Source organism: Capricornis sumatraensis, chromosome 4, assembly GCF_032405125.1.
Source record: "Capricornis sumatraensis isolate serow.1 chromosome 4, serow.2, whole genome shotgun sequence".
Classification (NCBI taxonomy): domain Eukaryota; kingdom Metazoa; phylum Chordata; class Mammalia; order Artiodactyla; family Bovidae; genus Capricornis; species Capricornis sumatraensis.
In genome coordinates, this window is record NC_091072.1 from 119,364,075 (window position 1) to 119,384,052 (window position 19,978).

Genomic DNA, 19,978 nt, shown 5'->3' on the forward strand with positions numbered 1-19,978 from the left:
GAAATGGACTAGAGGCCAGTGTGAGAAGGAAACAGCCTGGGAGAGGGGGCTGGGGAAGCCAGTAGGTTATTCAGAACTTTGGAGGCAGACAGGACTAGAAGTGTGGACTTTCTCCTAGTGCAGGTGAAGCCGTTAAAGTTTAAGCAGGGAAGAGTGTGCTCAGATTTGGAATGTGACGCTCACTCTGGTTGGCAGCCCTGTAGGGAGAAATGGCTGTGCCAGGCTCAAGTAGGCTTGGGGATCTAGGCACGAGAGAAGTGCAGACCAGAATTCCAGGAAAGGGAGAATAGAGAAGGATAAACCAACCCTCACATTCTAATATGACACAAGTGCCTGTGAGCGCTAACTTTGTTGGGGGTACCAGGAAGGCTTCCTGGAAGAAGTGGCATCTGAGAGAGGACTTTGGGAAGGAAGGTGAGGTGGAGGCCCGCACTCCCAGCCTAGGGAATAGGTTGGGTAAAGTCTCAACAGTGAGGGGGTGCAGGCTGGGTGTGATGAGTCAGTGGATGTGAAGTAACTCCCCAAGGATATAAGTCCCCTGTGGTGGCTGAGTCAACACTGAGGCCCAGTCTCTGATGGAGAGCAGGTCTCTGATACCCAGCCAAGATCTGGCACCAAGAACTGACATCGAGGAAGTCCCCAATGCCCCCCCACCTCAGTCAATGTATCCCACACACCCAGCGTCAGAGAGTGTGTACTTCCCCAGTTGTGGTACATCTGCAAAGTGGGGAAGAGGAAGTATGGGCCACAGGCCAGCCCCAGAGGGCCTGGAGGAGGAGCCTCTTCTAGAGCCGAAAGAGGCTTGGCTGGGGGCCTCCCCAGAGGCAGCTCCTGGGGACTCCTGGGACCACAGCCGAGACAAGGCTAGCTGGAGGGAAGTGAGAGGTGACCTCGGCCTGGGCCCGGTCGTGAGACCCTCCGCCACCCCTGCCCTGGACGGACAGCCATGGCCAGGGCGCAGCAGCTTCGGGCTGAGAGGTGAGTGCAGGGGCGCTGTCCACCCGGGGATCCTCACTGTTCCCGGCAAGCCTTGCAGGGCAGAGGCCCACCCTCCTGCAGCCGCTGATCAATGTCAAAAGTTGAGAGGCTGGAGTTGAGTCAGACCCCAAATACTCAGAAATAGACTCTGAGAACTTCTTAAAGGAAACTCCTAGCAGTGGCTCACTTCCCTCAGGCACGGATGAAGACACTGAGGCTCAGAGAGGGGGAGTGACTTTCCCAGGGTCATGCAGAAGTGGGTGGTGGAATCTGGACGGGAACTCGGTTCTGGGGCCCAGGCTGGGCCTCGCTACTCCACACTATTCAGTAACGGGTTTTCATCTTCTGTTCAGATGGAGGCACAGAATCTGGCTGTTTTCCAGGGCTTGGCTCAAATGTCAACTCCTTCAAGAAACCTTCCTTAACAGCCCCCTCCAAACACTTGCCCTGTTTCCTTCTTCTGTGTAGTCCTTACTTCTCTGGCACAATAGTCTATACGCACTCATCTGTTTTCTTTGTCACTGGCTGTGCAGTTAGAAGGCAGTCCCATAGGGTATTTATCTCTTTCGATCATTGCTATATCCCAGGTCCGTCTAGTCAAAGCTATGGTTTTTTCAGTAGTCATGCACAGATGTAAGAGCTGGACCGTAAAAAGTGCTGAGTTCCGAAGAATTGATGCTTTTTCATTGTGGTGCTCAGAAGACTCTTGGGAGTCCCTTGGACAGCAAGGAGATCAAAACAGTCAATCCTAGAGGAAATCAACCCTGAATATTCACTGGAAGGACTGATGCTGAAGCTGAATCCACTACTTTGGCCATCTAATGCGAAGAGCCGACTGATTGGAAAAGCCCCTGATGCAGGGAAAGATTAAGGGCAGGAGAAGAAAGGAGTGGCAGAGGATGAGATGGTTCGATAGCATCACCGACTCAATGGAATGAACTTGAGCAAACTCTGGGAGATAGTGGAGGACAGGGTAGTCTGGTGTGCTGCAGTCCATGGGGTCACAAAAAGTCGACATGACTTAGCAAGTGAACAGCAAATATCCCAGGATTTGAACAATGCCAGTACTAAGTGCTTAGTAAATGCTGCTGAGTGAGTGAGTGAATGAATGAATAACAGATGGATGGATGGATCTTTGAGCTGGAAAATGTCTTTAGATCATTCTGGACCAATCCTGTCATTGTATGGATGAGAAAACTGAGCCCCAAGGAGAATAAAATATTTACTCAGGGTCACAGGGAGTGAGTGGCAAGGCTGGGGCTCCGAGCATAGCCTTGCCAGGGCCTCGCCTCGTTTCTCAGGAGTCAGTCTCCGAGTTTCCTCGGTAGGTCAGCCTGTGCTCTGAGCTGTGAGGGGACCTGAGGACATAGGGCTTGGTTCCTGCCTTTCTGGATCAGAGCCGCAGATGACATCAGAAAGAGTGTGGTAAAAGCACGGAAGTGGCTCAGAGGGTCACCGGGGATGGGTCAGGCTGGTCTGGCCAAAGTGGGCAGCAGAGGGCCCCTGGTGGACTCTGCAGCTAGAAGTGGGGGCTGGGATGGAATTCATGAATGTCAAATGTCAGAAGGAAGGTATGTGCATGCACACACACACCCCTCTGTTTTGCAGGAGGGGTATCAAATGCAAATGCTTGGAGGGTGATTCAGGAACGCCCTTCCAGGGATTTTCCTAGCAGTTCAGTGCTTAAGACTCTGTACTTCCACTGCAGGGTGTATGGGTTTGATCTCTGCTCAGAGATCTAAGATCCCACAGCCAAAAAAAGAAAAAGGATGGTTTTCAAGAGCCACAGAGGGTGGTGCTGGGGGCTGGGGTGAGGTTCAGGGAGGCAGGAGCCAAGCCCTATGTCCTCAGGTCCCCCCACAGATTCCAGCTCCTCCAGCCCCCAAGTCCTCAGTGGAGACTGGGCCTGGCATGTAAACCTGAACCTTCAGGAAATACCTGCTGTTTGAGGCTGGTGGCACCTCCTGTTTCTCAGGGCACGTAGGTCAGAGAGATGATGCCCAGAGCAGACCCCTCCCTCCTAGTCCTGGCCCCCTGGAAGCTGTGCTTGCCCCTTTATGGAGGAAGGGCGCCCTTCCCCCCTCTTTCAAGGGGCTACGGAGCCACTCCTGGGGTCTCTCAGTCTCCCTCCACCTGGATGCCTATTTAAACGTGAGGTCTGGATACCTGAGGCCGAAGTGGAGGATGTAATGTGAGGGCAGCAGATTTCCGGTAGCAGGACTTTCAAAGGCCTGAGGCACCTGAAGGCGGAAAGGACTGCTGAGGAGGCATTGAGTGTTCTTTCCACAAGCATGTTTTGAGAGCCTACTGTATGTAGGAGGCAGGAACCCTGAACTAGCTGCTTCCCCAGGGTCTTTCCACCAGTCACCCAGCCCCTCCTGTCCAGGCCTCCCAAATGGACTTTTCATGAACAATATCAATCTATGGCCCCTGAGTGGACTTCAGTTCAGAGGGGTTCTGGCTGAGGTCTCCAGGGGGCAACTCTTCTAGGGGGACTTGCTGCCCATTTTTTTTGCACCCCTGCTTTTGCCCGGTGCAACAACTTCTTGGTTCAGCTCCCTGGCCCCGCCCCGCAGGCAGCCAGGCTGTTCCCACGTGGCCCACAGTGGTTGCTTTTGTTGTTGTCTAGTTGCTAAGTCATGTCCGACTCTTTGCAACCCCAAGGACTGTAGTCCGTCAGGCTCCTCTGACCACGGGATGTCAAGCAAGCATGCTGGAGTAGGTTGCCATTTCCTCCTCCAGGGGATCTTCCCAACCCAGGGATCTAACCCACATCTCCCTTGTCTCCTTCAGGTCTTCTATGCTGCAGGTGAATTCTTTACCACTGAGCCACAGTGTCAGCCCACAGTGGGCTTGCTGTAAAACAGACACAGGGAGCGGGCTTGCACCTCCCTGAGCACCTACTATGTGCCAGTGCTATCCTGGGCACTGGGGATATAGCCGTGAGCAGGGTCCCTGCTCCTGTGGGGCTTCTCCAGCTACACTTGTTACAGATGTGACCTCCAAACCCTCCTGGGATATAAATACCTCCTTGGGCCCTGTCTCAGAGTGGTGGAGGTGTCAGAGTTCAGAGAGGAGTCGTCCCAAGTCTGCTGACCTTGGCAATGTCAGAGCAAGAATTCAGGTCTTCATCTTTCACCTGTACCCTCCCTTCTGTGACACACAGGTCTCCCAACATAACGCTTCCTCACCCCACCACCCCAAGGCAGGGCACAAGCGCCCTTCATGAGCAGGCTCTGCTGGTCTCTCTGGCCTCATCCTTTGTAACTTGCCCCTTCTTGCATAGTTGAGGCCTCTGCACCCACTCTTTCTCTTGCCTGTTGTCCTGGGTTGACTCCTCTTTACCTGGTGCCACTTCTTCTGGGAAGCCCTCCCTGATCATCCTCAGTCTGAGCACACCTTGCCCTCCTTGCAGGTACAGCATCCTTGCTTCTCCCTCTGATAACTTCATGCCCGTCTTAGAGTGTCGGCTTGGCGAGCTTTCTTGCCTGCTGCACTACTGATTCTTCGATGGACTATAGTAATGGCTGGGCTCCTGCTGTAGCTTGAAACATTGTGGACTTTTCCTTCACAGCTTCTATGATTACTGAAATCATGTAATTATTTATCCAACTCCTCCAATCAACCATGAAACCCAGGAAGGCAGAGGCCACATCCTAGAGTTCTTAGGACAATGTCTGAGTTACAGTAGCTGCTAACAATATTATTACTGTTGTTATTATTTTAGATGGGAGACTGATGCTGTGAGAGGCTGGGATTTATCTCAGTTTAACACAGCCAGCTGTTGGGAGCTTCAAACCAGGGCCAGTGTAGCAGTGACTGGGAACAAAATTCTGGAGCCAAATCCCAGTTTTTTCGCTTTGGGGGACAAGTTCTTTAACCTCTGTGCCTCAGTCTGGAAAAAGGTGACACTGTCTTAGAAGGGCCCCCGGTGCTCCTTGCGCTTAGGACATCGTCAGCTGTAGTTACCATTACCTGTTTCCCTGCAAAGGGCTGTTGCTGCCCCTCCAGTTCCTTCCTGCTCCACCAGCCTCCTGCTGAAGGTGAAATAGTCAGGAAATTCACTGTCTCAGGGGAGAAAGTGGCTGAGGAAGCTTCTCCCAAGGGTGTTTGTTACCACAAGACCCTGTGTGGAAAGTGAGTGGGGAGGCTGCTAGCCTGGGAGTGGTGGGGATTTCCTGTGCCTGCCCACCGCCAGCCTGAGTCACCTCCTGTGCCAGCCTCCGGAGTCCTGAGTTAGATCCCTGCAGTCCAGGTCACGTGGGGGGCCCAGCAGGGGCTGGGACTGGTCCCTGCTGGCTCTGAGGTTCAGGCAGCCCTGCCCCCCACTCCCACCCTGTTCCCCAACCGCCGCAACAGGAACACGATTGCTGATGGCTTCTTGTTTCCTCATCTGTCTCCAAGCGGCTGGACTGGGTGACCCCTAGTTGCTCCTCCTCCCTTGCCTTGGCGTTCCGTTTTCTCTTTCTCCAGCTGTCCCTCCCAGTCCCCTCCTCTGCTCACGGATTGTTCATCCCTGGGGGTTTTAACCATTAGTCACAGGGCAGAAGGTTCTTACCACTCCCACTCCAGCTGGGACCCCTTTCAACTACACTCCCTGCAGGACTCCAGAGCCACACACCAACTCTTGTAGGACCATGACCTGGGTGCCCCAGGGGCCTCTCAGATTAGCACGTCCTACAATGTGTCCATCAACCCTGCTCCCCTTCCACCCATCCTGGTCACAATATGGGTAATATGTGGGTGTCACTCTTGACACTGCCCTTTCTTTCACCTCTATATCCAAACAGTCCCCAAACCCTGCTGGTCGTAACTCTGGAATGACTCACAAATTAGCAGCGTGTCTGTTGGAAATGCTGAAGGCTGTAGAGAACAGAGGAACTGATAGTGGCTGAAACAAACAGAGGTTTATGCTTTCACATAATGCATAATGAGAAGTTCAGAGGTAGGCCACAACTGGTTCTGCCACTCAGTGACTTCGGGACCAGAGTCCCAGAGATTCCTGTGATCATTCTTACGTTTTTGCCTCATGAATGCAATGTGGCTGCTGCAAGTCCAGATGTCACATCTGCTTTCCAGGCAGGCAGCTGGGGAAAGAGGAGGAGACCCTACTAGCTTTGTCCGTCTCTCTGGGTCTTGAAGCAAACCCTCTCCCAGAGGCTCCTACAGATTTCCTCTTAGGTCTCTTTGGTCAGAACAGGTCACATGGCTGCTCCTCGCTGCAAGTGGGTCTGGGAAACAGCAATGGGATTATTCTGTTTGGCTCAGGCCAACTGTGACCTATCACCTTGGGGCTAGGCTTTATCACCGAGAAAAGAACTGGAGCTTGATTAGTTAGGAAGAAGCAGAGGGCATAAAAACGGTACAGCGTCTGTTATCAGGTCTCCCTCATGTCTGTCTTCTCTTCTCATCCCCACTGTCTGGCTCAGGCCCACCTCATCTCTCAGCTGGACCACGTCAGGGCCTCCCAGTGGTGCTCCGTTCCCCCGTCTCTGCCCTCCTTTTTCTCTCCACGCAGCTGCCCAAGTTGGCCTCCTAAAGCCAGAACCCTGTTGTGTTTTCGCTCTCTTCTGAAGCTGTCCATGGTCCCTGTTGCTTACAAAATTCCTTAGCTCTGCGCTGGAGACCCTCCTCAACCTGCCTCATCTGCCTATTCAGACTCTGATCACACTCACACCAGACTCCAACCACAATAGACTTGGTCCTCAGAGCTTTAGCACCTGCATTCACTCTGCCAGGAAGGAGGGCAGACATTCCCCTGCTCTGGTCCTACCCGGTAGACTTCTATTCATCCTTCTAGACCTGGCTCAAATATCACCTCCTCTGTTAGGATTTTCCCAACCTGGGTATAATGAGCCATCCTCTCTGGGAAGTAGGTAACTCAGGGCCTAGAACAGGGTGTGATAGGCAGGGGTGCTTGATGCTCTGTTCCTGAATGAATAATGCAGCCCCAAAGCGATTTGCTAGATTCTAGTGTGGTTGTTGACATGTGGCTCTGACTCCATATGCCTGGTCTGTGTCATAGCCTGGCATGTGAAGGGTGTTGAACAGAGAATGCTGGGTACATGGGTTCGCTTGGCCTACCAGCACCTACCAGCCCCTCAATACATCAGGATGATAACCAGCATTTCTTCTCCTCCCACCTCCCTCAGCGACTTTGACCAGCTTCCTGACGACATTGCCATCTCAGCCAACATCGCTGACATTGAGGAGAAGAGAGGCTTCACCAGCCACTTTGTAAGAGAGACCCCTGCACCCTCACCCTCTGACCGCTGAGCCTCCAATGCTTTCCTCTCCTAAGTTCTATCCTGGTGGTTCTCACCAGGGCAATTCTACCCTCCAGAGGATGCTTTGCAGTAAATATCTGGAGACAGATTTAATGACCACAACCTGGGGTGGGGCATCTACTGCATGGCACCCAGGGATTCTGGTTCATGTCATGCGGTGCCCACGACAAGGAAATATCTCACCCCCAAAGTGATACAGAGGTCAAGAAATTATTTTCTAACCCTAGGGCCTCTGGACCTCCACCGTCCTCTACCTCTGGCCTGTGAGGCTGCCCCTCCCCCCTCCCCCTGTCTGCAAAGCCCCAATCCCTGGCTTGCTGCTCAGCCCGTGGTTTTTGTCCTTAGGTTTTTGTCATCGAGGTGAAGACGAAAGGGGGGGCCAAGTACCTCATCTACCGCCGCTACCGCCAGTTCTACGCCTTGCAGAGCAAGCTGGAGGAGCGCTTCGGGCGGGAGAGCAAGACCAGCCCCTCCACCTGTATCCTCCCCACACTCCCAGGTAGGCAGCGACTGGCTGCCCCGGCCGGAGCCCGCCAGCTCGCCTCTCCTCCCAGCTCTGAGGGTGCTGTTCGGTGGTTCTGTTTTAGCATAAACTGTTCTATTTTAGTGAAAACTGTTTATTTAATCCATGGCCTCCTCCTGCCAGTCACAGGCTGCCACCTCTAGCTCTTCGGCCTCGGAACCCTTGACCTCTGAGCTCTGGACATCCTGTGCTCTCTATCACCTGCACAGCTGCCCTGCTTTAGCCATCCACCACCAGGTTTGAGTGCATCAGCCCCGGCCTCCCCTCCTGGAGACAGGGATCCCTGTGTTCCCCACGTTAAACACAGACTCATCTTCCAGCCCCTCCAGGGGAACTGCCCTGTAACTCCTCAGTGCCCCGCGGGCACTCCTCCTCTCTTGCCCTTCTGGGACACCGTGGGGGCGCACCCACTGCTGCTTTTGGACGGGCCTCTCACCCTCTGCCTCCTGGCCTTCCATACCTACTCAGTCCTAACACACACCTTGGAAAGGTGCAAACTTCTCGGCTTCTCAAGGCCAGCCTTCATGAGCCCAGCAGGAGAGAACCCTGCCGGAGTGGGGTGTAGGGTTCACGGGGTGGTCTTGGCTGTGCCTGCCCACCCCCACAGGCTGCAAAATACTCCCTGACCTTCCCTTCTTTAAGCTTCAAACCCCGCCTCCAGCTGGGGTTCCTCTCTGCCTCAGCCAGTGCCTGAGGTTCCCAGCAGCCAGCCCCAGGGAGAAAACTCACCCGTCCATCACCCTACCCCTTCCCCATCTCTGGGCGGCAGGGAGGAGGGTCCCTCCTGCTCTCAGCTGACCTCTCCTCCCTGACAGCTTGTCCTCGCGACCCCTGTAGATTCACCTTCTCCTTCATCTACTGACTGTCTGCCAAGCTTCACCACGGGTGGGCTTGGTTCTCTTTCATCTTTAAGCAAAAACGTATCCTAAGTGAGCATTCTGGCCAGAAGCCTCTGTGAGTCCCAAGGGCCTTCAAAGATCTCTCCTTCCTTCCACAATAAATCTTGGCTTGCTGTCTCACCTTCTCATCCTCCATCCTCTGCTCAACCCACCAGCTTGGTTTCAGCTCTTCCTGCTCGGTGAGTTCCTCTGGGGACAGTGGCCCATGACCCATTAACTCTGATCCATGGGTACAACTCAGGCCTCACCTTCCTCATCCCACTTCTTCCTCTGGGATGCTCTCTCCAAACCTCTGTGGTGCCAGCCTCTCCCAATTCCCTTCCTGTCTCCCGTGGCTCCTCCATCTGCTTACAGAGTCGCCTCCTCTGGTGCTCCTGGGAAGCTGGGCACTCATCATCCTCACTTCTGTCTTCTCACTACCCTCCCTTCCTCTTCTCTGCTGCTGCGCACAGGCAATTTGACCTGCATGCCTATGACTTTAGTTGCCCTTTACTTGCCCTCAGATGCTGCCCTCCTGCCACTCCCAGACACCAGTGTGCCTCCTGGGCAGTGGCCAGCAGGAGCCAGACCTATCTCACATTTGCCTTCTGGGCGGCTCTCTGAGTGAGTGATTCAGAGCCCCCTGAAGTTCCCAGAGAGGGCATTTGTCTTTGATCAGCATCATCAGTTTCCCTTTCCCCACAAACACTTTGTCTTGATTTCGAGGAAGGATTCACCCATCCACTCCTCGAATATTTACTGGTTTGGCCCTTATTCTTGGCTCTTTAACCTGGGTGGCATATTGGAAGTACCTTGAGGTTAAAAGATTCTTGATGCCCATGTTCCACCCCCAGGGATTTTGATTTAAATTCTTCTGGGGTGAGTCCTCTGCAATGAGATTTTACACTTGGGTGACATGAATGCACAGCCAGACTTGAGGACCACTGTTCCAGGTGATGAGACTGTAGCTGTGAGCAATGCAAAGATCCTCTTCTCTTGGAGCTAAGAATTGTGTGTGTGTGTGTGTGTGTGTGTGTGTGTGTGTGCGCGCATGTGCAGGAAGAGGCAATAGATAAACAGTTAAAACAAGAGAAGTATCAGCTGATGATAGTACACCAGAGAATGCACATTGGATGGTGGCCCCAGAGCGCCGTGGGCCGATGAGCGGGAGGAGCACTGAGCTAGCGGGAAGGGTTCCTGCCTCTGGCGGGCAGCTCCGGGCCCGGAGACAACGCTTTTGGGCCAGATTCTCAGGACAGCTCTACAGCTCTTTGTGTTTCCTCAGCCAAAGTCTACGTGGGTGTGAAACAGGAGATAGCCGAGATGCGAATACCTGCCCTCAACGCCTACATGAAGGTAAGGCAGGGCTAGGCCACGTGGCTCCTGGGGGAGGGGACAGGGTGCTGAGCCCAGGGAGGGGCCCAGGTGCCATCCCTGAGAGTGGCTTTGGGAACTGGGGCTGGTTCTCCTGCTCTGATGGCCCTTATCTTCAATTCTGAAAGGCCAGGCCTGGAGAGAGAAACAGGACATGTTCTCAGGGTTCCGGGGGATGGGGCAGGACCAGTGGAGAAGATTCAGGAAGCCACACCTTTAACTGACTAATGGCTGTGCTGAGCCTCCTGGTACAGAGGAGAAGAATAAGATCCAATGCCTGCCCCGAGGTCCCCACTGTCTCATGGGAATACAGACAGATGAAGAACGGCCTGTATAACAGGGGCATGGCAAACCAGGGCCCCAGCTTTCTCACATAGCACTTATATATGAACAGGACACAGGCTGGATTTTAGTGGCATCCGTGGGCCTTGGACAGATGCCCTTATGTATTCCCCAACCTGTAAACTGTCTGCGTCCTCAGGAGATGGGCGCACAGAGGAAGGAGCATCTTACAGACAGACCCAAGGCTAGTTAGGAAAGCCTTACACAAATTAAAGCTGTGCAAGAAATGGATAGCGTTCCTAGGGTACTGAGCACCCCATCACTAGAGGTATACAAGACATGGCTTGATGGCAACCTTAGGAAACTGGAGAAGGCAGCCCTCTTCAGAGCCGAGAGGCATCCTCAGAGACAGTGAGGTCACCCCTTCCTCTCCTACTCTTACGGGGAAAGAGCGCTGACCTAGGAGTCTCTTTGGTCTTTGCTCTGTCATTCCCTGGGTGATTTAGGGTTAATTGCTCATCCTGTGTAGGTCTCAGTTTTCTTGCCTATGAAATGAGGTGGTGCTCCCAACTTTCTGGTTTCACGGGAGGGGACTGATGTTGAGAAAAGGACAGAAAAGTGCTTTGTAAACTGTGAACCTGCCTCCAGAATGTGAGACAGCATGACTCCTAATGGAGTGAGGGGGCAGAAGTGCGGAGGGGGAAGCGGAAGGGAGCAAGTGGCTGGTTTGCCCTCCCCAGCGGCTGCAGGAATCCTGGGCTCTGGGTGAAGAACAGGTAGGGTAGGAAGGCACCTGGGCTCCAGCACTGGTGGCATCTCCCCTCCAGGGGGCGCTGTGACATCTGCTCCTTCAGGGTGGCTGGCTCCTCCAGTCTCCAGCAGGGCTGGAAGGAGCCAGAGCCAGGGCGGGTGTGGAGCTGGAGCTCTTCACTCTTCACCTGGTCTTGGCAAACAGCAGCCTGGAGAATCTCATCTCTAACTGTCTGTGTCTGAGTGGGTCCCTTGAAGCCAAAAGGTCAGTCAGTGCTATGGTAACCCCACCCTGGGCTTGGAACATTCAGAGATTGGGGAGGGGGGGAGCTCATTACCACTCTCTCTGACCCAGGCTGCTCATCCATTGTTGGACAGCTATTAGAAAAGCCTGGCTTCCTGTGACTTCTACTCACTGGTCTCACCTCTGTCCTCATTAAGAATAGGGTTCATGTGATAATGACAATTGCCTGGATCCAGGTGGAGTACAACTAGGAGGCTCTTGATATATCCATGAATTTGCTGGATAAATGGCTTATTTAATTCTCTCAATAACCTGTGAGTTCAGTACTCTTATTCCTATTTTAAAGTGGGGAAATGGAGGCACAGAGACGTACAGTCACTCCCTTGGTGTCACAGAGCATTTAGTAAGTAGGATGGGGTTTGAACACACATTTCTGTGACTCCAGGATTTTGCTCTTATCCACTGTACTGTGTTGGAATAAAAGTAATAGAAACAATGATAACATTCAGCTTGGATGGGGCCTTTGCTAGATGCCTGTTCTAAGTGTTTTGCACGAATTCACTTTTTTAGTCCTTCCACAGTCCTACAAGGGAGGTACCCTAACCCCCATTGTATTAATGAACACACAGAGGCATCCTTGACCAAGGTCTCCTCAGGAGACCTTGAGTGGCAGATTCTGTCCCAGGCACAGCCTGGCTCTATCTGTGCCCTTGCGCTCATCTCTGGGCTGCCCTCTCCCATCCTCCCCATAGAGCAACTGTGCCTTTTCTAGGCTCTGAGTTTGCAGTCCCTCTGGGATGGAGTTCCCGGCCTCCCTCCACCCTGCCATCCCCAGAGGGTTTTCTGGGGGGGGCTCTGGGTGCCTCTGGAGCTGTAGCACCCAAAGCCAACTGCAGTGCTCCTGGGGACCTGCACAGTGGACAGCTTGGAAGGATGACCCTGCCAGGTTCTGGGTGCTCTGCATCTTCACAGCTTGAGGGTCATTGCATCGTGGGTGTTGCAATCAGCATCAGATAATCAGTCTCAACCCTACCACTTCCTAGCTCTGCCCACTGACCTGGGCACTTTCCCGCTCTGATCCTATAATACGACATACAGTATCAGGAAGCATCATTTAGGTGGCAGTATCACCAAGTGTTGTTAATGTGGTTTATCTGGGAGGTACTTCCCCCACCATTGTCTCATTCTGACCTAAGGGATGAGCTCTGGTGACAGATGGCTCTGGGTGGCCAGCTCTGTCGCTCACTAGGCTGTGCGACCCTGGGCAGGTCCCTTCACCTCTCTGACCCTCACTCCCAGGTTATTGTGAGAGGGAGCGAGGTCACATGGTGTGGCGCTCAGGGCAGCGCCTGAACAGTCAGCACCGCATCATGTCATCTGTTGTGTCTGGAGGCCTGTGGGTCTTTTCCAAACGAGCTCTTCTCAAGTTAGGTGGTCCCTCCTGACCTTGAACCTGGGGGTAGATCTTGTGACATGTTTCATTCACCCTGTTGAAATTTCAAAATATATCTTGTTTCTTTATCACGCAGAGAATGCATTAATGGCCAGGGAATAGTATGTTTGGGGGGAGTGGGGATGGAGCTACGGGGCTGGGATGCCAAGACTGCTGACCCCCGATCTGTCCTGCCTTCTCCGCAAACGCAGCACCTCCTCAGCCTGCCCATCTGGGTGCTGATGGACGAGGACGTTCGCATCTTCTTCTACCAGTCGTCCTACGACGCCGAGCAGGTGCCTCAGGCGCTCCGGCGGCTCCGCCCGCGCACCCGGAGAGTGTAAGTGGTGGGCCCCGTGCTCCAAACGGCCCTGGGCCACCTGCTGCTGACCGGGTGGGCTGTCCTGGAGGCCCCTGCCGCGAAGGCACTTTATCCCCTGAAAGAAGGAAAGGCATAGAAACTGGTTCTCTTGTCTGAGCCCTCCAGGGTGGTTTGGGTTGTTAGATAAGCTTGGAAAATCAAGCTTAGGCCTGGACGGACAGAAAGTGGGTGCGTTTTGATGTGTGACACGTCGGGCCAGAGGACAGGGGCTGTGACGGGAAGAGCTTGTTGCCATGGTAACCACTGGCGATGGCCCGAGGGCTTTGGGTGCTTGGGGTGGGGAGAGTGGGGAAGGGAGGAGGAATGGTCCTGTCTGCAAACATTCTTCCCATCATCGCCTGGGACGCCTTGTCCCTGGTTAGTTTTAGTTCCATGGGGCCGGCGGTGGCTCCTGGTGTATCACACTGGCCACCAGGGGACGCTGCTGCTCACTCCCCTATTCTAAAGGGCCCACAGCTCCTTCTGGCCCCTTCTAAGCAGGGGGGGTGTGTGTGGGGGGGTGGGGGGGGGAATCACTGAAAATTCAAGCTGATGAAATAGAGCTGCTGCTGCTAAGAATCCCAGGACAAGGCTCCTGAGCCCCACCTGCCCATCCAGCTCCTCCCTCTGTTCCGGCCAGTGTCTCCGAGTGTCCTCTCCAAGTCGTGCCTGGCCATTTCCCACAGGCACCCAGGCAGGTGTGGCCTGCATTCCAGCTGTGCCCCACAGCAGCCCTGGGTCTTGGAGTGGAGTTCAGCACTTTCTGCAGCCATTTTCCTCAGCCGGAAGATTAGGGGTTGAGTGTGGGGAGTAACGGGAAAGAGTTGGCAAGCTACGGCCCTAAGCAAATGTTTATCTGAGCCTCTGCTTCCTGGTCCACAGAGCGGGGTGCAGTCCCTCCTCCAGGGCGATGAGAGCTGGGGGTAGCGTGCTGGCACAGAGGAGCAATTGTAGCTGCATCTTTAACTCCTCTGCTGAGGCCCTCCTCTGGGCACCGAAGCAGGAGGGATGACAAGCCCCTCTTCTCTCTCCACAGAAAAAGCGAGTCCCCACAAGCTGCTGGCATTGACCGCATGGCAGCTCCACGAGCAGAGGTACCCTTCCACCTCACCACTGGGCAGCAGCCTGGCTCCACCTCCAGCCCCTGAGCCTGTCCTGAGGGTGCCCTCTATGTGCCTAGGATGGGGGTTGGGTACAGGGCAGGTGGGGAGGGGAGGGAAAGGCCCACAGCCTCAGCCTCAGACACCTCAGAACCCCCAGCCAGAAGAGGGGAGGGCCTGTGATGAGCACACAGAGGCAGAGGGTACCAGCCAGCCAGCATTCATTCAGCAAGCTCAGCCCCGCCTTGGATACCAAAGCTTCAGAGGTGACTTAGACCAGGCCCTGTCCTCGAGGAGTTCACTGCTCCCCAGGGACACACTCTTAAACATGGGCATTTCAAAACCAATGTGGTCAATGCCCTGGGGACTATGGGGGTACAGGAGTCCCCAGTGAGGCCTGGGAGATGAGGAAGTTACCAAGTCCGGGGAGTTTGAACCCTTCCCTCTCTTGCTCATGCCCCCAGGCTTGGAAAGAGCACCTGCTCTGGAGTCAGGGAGACCTGGGTTCTAAACCTGGCTTCTCCCTAACAAATAGAGTGGAGCATCAGAAAGTCACTCATCCTCCCTGAGCCTCAGGTTCCTCATCTGTTAAATGCGACACTGAAGAATGTGAAGCACTGTAGTAGGAACTTGGGGAATGTCTCCTCCCTCCTTCCTTACCATTTTCTTCTCCCAGGCCCTGTTTGATTTCACTGGCAACAGCAAACATGAGCTGAATTTCAAAGTTGGAGATGTGATCTTCCTTCTCAGTCGGATCAATAAAGACTGGCTGGAGGTAAGTTTGGAGGAGAGCATGGAGGTGAGACTGAAGATGAGGAGGAAGTGAGGTTGCAGGTAAGTTGGAGGTGAAGTCGTTTTGATTCTGTGAGGGATCAGAGAAAGAGGAAGGATCTGAGATGGCCCCAGGGAAAAAACGCAGTCCAAAGGTGTAGATCGGGGAAGCCTGAGGAAATATTGTGTATGTGACTGAAGCAGAAGATTCTGGCACCTACACTTGCCTCTGACCCCATCAGTGGTCACATTAGAAAGTCAGTTAACCCTCTGAGTTTCATTTCTTGTTCTGTAACAGGGTCTCTCAGCCTGTTCACTCTGACACGTGGGAGCAGGCAGTTCTCTGTTGGGGTGCACCCCTGTGCACTGTGGGGTTTTAATGGTGACCTTGGCATCCATCTGTTAGATGCCAGTAGCACCCCTCCAGCTGCAGCAGTCAAGTGTGTCCCCAGACCTCTGGCCCCAGAAGGCAGAATCACGCTCAGTGGAGACGTGCTGTTTGTAATCGGGTAAAGTTACTCACCACTCAGGGAGTGAGTGAAAGTGAGGTGGGAGACTCACTTGAACTCCAGCGTCTGACGTCACATCCTAGCTGTTTTTAGCTAGCTTTGTGACTTTGGGAAACTTACTCAACCGCGTGATTTCCTCTCCCGTAAATGGAGATAACCCTGGCTGTTTCTTCATAGGTTTCTGGGAAGGGTTGAAGGAGACGCAGATGTTCTGGGCTCGGTCCATATAGGGCCTGGGTGTGTGGCATCTTGGCCACGCTTTGTCCCTGCCAGCAGCAAGCATGGTCCTTACAGAGGCTCAGAGCAGAACTGAAGATGGAGCCTTTTGGATTAAGTCCTCTTGTTATGAAAGATTCTCTTTTCTCAGGGCTCCTGAAGCGGTGTGTGAAGGAGCTTATGAAACAGGTCCCGAGGCAGGGCCAGCCGCCAGGGGTCCGGGAACCATTGAGGGAAGGGGATGGTCCCTGGCACCCAGGGGCTGGAGAGGAGTATGGGCCAACTGTTCATCTCACAACTTGGTTTGATTTTTACCCCAGTCCCGCAGCTCTGTCTCAGGTACTCACGAGCTCTGACAGCTGAAGGGTATTGCTGGGTCATTCTCCAGAAACAGGAAATGTTTGTTGACTTCTTGTTTTCTAGAAGGTTCTGTGGGTCAGTATGCTAACTGACTTCTGGCTTCCGATGGATAGGAGGGTTAGGGGAAGAGCAAGGGTACTACCTCAGCCTCAGTTTATATGTCTGTAAAAGAGGCTGGAACAGTATGTCTTCCATAAGGTTATGAAGATTAAGAGAACAGGGGACAAAGCACAGCAATGGCTAGCTCTTGGCTGGATTTAGCAGAGAGGCCTGGCTGGAGGGAGGATTCTGGTTGTTTGGTCTAGAGCAGGTGGTGTCCATGGATGGATGGATGAATGGATGAATGAATGAATGGGCCCCGACTCTAACCCCTCTGCCTCCCCTATCCCGTTTTCCTCCTGGACACCTACCACCATATGACTGCTCGTAAATTTCACCTGTTTACCTGTGCCTTGTCTGGAGCACAGTGGAGAGCAGGGATTTCCATCCCTTCTGAGTACCCAGAGCCTACCCCTTAGCTGACACTCAAGAAATAGCCAGATGAATGACTGAGTGAGGGAATAAATGAATGAGATGAAAGCAGGTATCCAGATAAATTCAGGTCTTGGCTTGTTCAAAAACGGATGTCTTGGGGTGAATAGCTTAGTGACTTTGCCCACTTTTTCTCTTTCTTCTGCATAAGGGGGCCCAGACCTTGTCTGCCTTTCCCCATCATTATAAATGGGCAGGACCCCGAGACATGGCCCTGCTGCCTCTCCCAGCACCCACAGGGCAGTGTCTTCTTTCTTCCCTCAGGGCACTGTCCGGGGAACCACAGGCATCTTCCCAGTGTCCTTTGTGAAGATCCTCAAGGACTTCCCAGAGGAGGAAGACCCCACCAACTGGCTACGCTGCTACTACTACGAGGACACCATCAGCACCATCAAGTTGGTGGCCCGCTGGGAGGGAGGGATCTGTCCAGCTTCCCTGGCCCTCCCCAACCCCATCCCACCCCTGGGCTCCAAGACCCAAACCAGATCACATGTCCCCCGACCAAACACACACACCTGAAAACCCGCAGTGGCTCCCACCATCCTCCAGATAAGTCACACCCCGTCACAAGACTTCAAGGTCCAGTGTGACCCGGCCAGCCTCGTTCCCTTGCCCCACTCCTGGCCGGCTGCCTCCTTACTCCTGCCCACTCTCTCCTTAGGGACATTGCAGTGGAGGAGGACCTCAGCAGCACCCCTCTCTTCAAGGACTTGCTGGAGCTCATGAGGTGAGGGGCTAGGGTGGGAGTTTTGAGGGGCATCAGACACCCTGCAGCAGAGAACAGAGGGAGGAACACGGCACATTCAAGGACTGGGCGTTTTGTGTCTATTTCGCCTTTTTGTTTTATCCACAGCCCAGCCCTGCAGGCTGGTTATCAGCTCACCACATTAGAGATGAGGGGGGAGGGGTGCTGCAGAGAGGTAAAGCGGGTTGCGGTTTGTGGGCCTAGATTTGCTGAAGTTTTTCCAAGTCAAAACTTTGGACTTGAACCCTCCTCCATCAGGGAACCACCACCTCCCAAGACCCAGTTATGAACAGTTGCGTTACAGAATGGAAATGGCATTGTTATATTCCCGACTGTAAAAGTAATAGCTATTCATTAGTTTTTAAAAAGAATGTCAGAAGTCATGGAAAAGTATAAAGAAGTGAAATCACCTCATTTTTACTCCTCTCATTATCTGATGTGCATTCATATTTCTTCAGCTCACACCCCACCTGCACCCCACTCTCCATAATTTTATTATTTAGTTGGCTTCAGAGCATTGTTCCGTGGCTGCACCATAACTAAAGCAGCTATCCCCTTTTGTTGGCATTTAAGTTATCTTCCACTTTTTTACTATACTACTGTGAATAGTGCTGTGATTCGTCTATTTGATGTCTTGCCTGATTATTTCCTTAGGATGATTTTCTAGAAGTGAGGTTTGGGGATCAAGGTGTTTGCAAGTCAAATAGAGCTTCTGACCCATTTTGTCAGATTTACCAGTGGAAAGTTTGAATGGCTGTTCACCCGTCTGCCTGTACCCAGATCAGACACTTCCAGTCCTTCATGAGTTCTTTGTGGCCACACACAGGGCTGTCTCAGGGGCTTTATCCTCCTCTACTCTGTGCTCATAAAACCCACTTCTCTTCCCTATGACAGTTCTTAAGTCTTCAGCACACTATAAGACATTTCAAGCTGTTCCACGAATTTATTGTGAAAGTCCCAGTTTCCCCTGGAGGTCTCAGTTTCCCCATCTGTACAATGGGAGACTGGATCACTCGGATGATAGAACCAGTCTCCGTCTCTGACCTCTTCCAATTCTTAGATCCCGGCCCTAAATCTCCCTCCATCCCCTCTCCCTGCTCCCACACCTAGGCCTAAAGGCTGCTGGACCTTTCCGAACCCTGATCTCTCCCATCCAGGAGGGAGTTCCAGAGAGAGGACATCGCCCTCAACTACCGGGATGCTGAGGGGGACCTGGTTCGGCTGCTGTCGGATGAGGATGTGAGGCTCATGGTGAAGCGGGCCCGAGGTCTCCCCTCCCAGAGGCGTCTCTTCCCCTGGAAGCTGCACATCACCCAGGAGGACAACTACAAGGTCTACAATACGGTCCCCTGAGCCAGTGGTGTCCCTGGGGCAGTGAGGGGACTCCTGGCAAAGAGCCCTCCGAGGGGATTAGGACCAAGAAAGGCTGGGCGTGTGGGACAGACTTCCTGGTTCTGAGTTGGACAGACCTGCTGACCTTGGCTTGTACATTTGGTCTCTGAATTAAATAAACTATTTCATCTCAAAGGAGCAGGCTGAGGAAGAGAATGTCTTTGGAAGAAAGAGGAGAGGAAGTAAAAACCCATTCATTAGTATCACTGAGGGATCATTTATATACAGAAGTGGGCCCTGGCTTTGAGCCTCTAATTCAGCCACCTGTTTCCTCACCTTGTCCCCTTGTGTGGGGAAACCCAGTGACACACCTGTCCCTTCTGGTCACTCCTTTTTAAACCCTTTCCTAGGAGTAACCACTTGCCTCATGGAAGTCATCTTTCCCTGGGTACCCTCTGGGTCAGGCCAACACCAAGCCCCCTGTGTGACCAAGGTCAGGGGCTTCCTCTGCCCTCTTATTCCTGCTACTCTGCAGAAGGGCAGAGACCTGAGTTGTGGTGTTGGTGGTCTTCACTGTAAGTAAGGGGTGAAGGGAGGGTGGACTCTGGCCCCTCTGGGGAGGAAGAAGCAGCAGAATGGCAGGGTCTCCCTCTGTGAGCTGAAGCCTTTTCTCTCCTAAGCAGACAAAATGTCAGTAGGTATCACCTTCAGTAAGACTGCAGGAGGAGCTTGGCAGACCCCTTTTCTCAGTGAAACAAACATTTAACTGATTAAAAAGTACTAAAAACCAACCAATGATAGTTGAGAGGCCCTACTGCTGCAGCATAATGAGACCCTAGATAGCACACACTCTTTGAAGAATCATGAGCCTAAGAAGAAGCAGTGGGTTCTCCAATGATCCTCCCATACCACTACCCACCCCTGCTGAAAAAAAAAAAAAAATCCCATGATAAGACCTGGGGTCAGAACCCACAGACTCTGGGAGGTTGTTTTGGAATGCAGAAGCAGTGCTACTGTTAGAATGCTGAGGCCCAGGGAGGCCATGGCATAAAGAGCATGGACCAGGGGCTCTTGTGCTAGATCAAGGCCTAGGGGTAAAGGATGAGGTGATTCCGAGAGAGTGGTATCCCTGCCTCTAAGCAGAAAAAAGTCCCCTCTGGAGTGAAGTGTTCCCAGTTAGGCTGACTGGAGCCACTTGAATTAAAATGCAATAAAATCTCCTAGTCAAAGATCACTGAATCTCTGTGAGTGACAATAGGCAGTGAGAATAAATGATAGCTTTAGACTCCCAGGGTCTGCAGATTA

The 19,978-nt window shown here is 53.1% G+C and overlaps 1 protein-coding gene across 1 annotated transcript; it reads left to right on the top strand.

Annotated features, from left to right (window-relative positions):
• The first annotated feature begins 819 nt into the window (after positions 1-819).
• Positions 820-18,819, top strand: NCF4 (neutrophil cytosolic factor 4). The gene is made up of 10 exons (XM_068970811.1): positions 820-978; positions 7,131-7,215; positions 7,611-7,764; positions 9,952-10,022; positions 12,961-13,088; positions 14,146-14,203; positions 14,886-14,984; positions 16,861-16,991; positions 17,258-17,323; positions 18,499-18,819. Exons 1-10 carry the CDS (start codon positions 947-949, stop codon positions 18,692-18,694), a joined length of 1,020 nt encoding a protein of 339 aa, XP_068826912.1. The 5' UTR covers positions 820-946; the 3' UTR covers positions 18,695-18,819.
• The last annotated feature ends 1,159 nt before the right edge of the window (positions 18,820-19,978 follow it).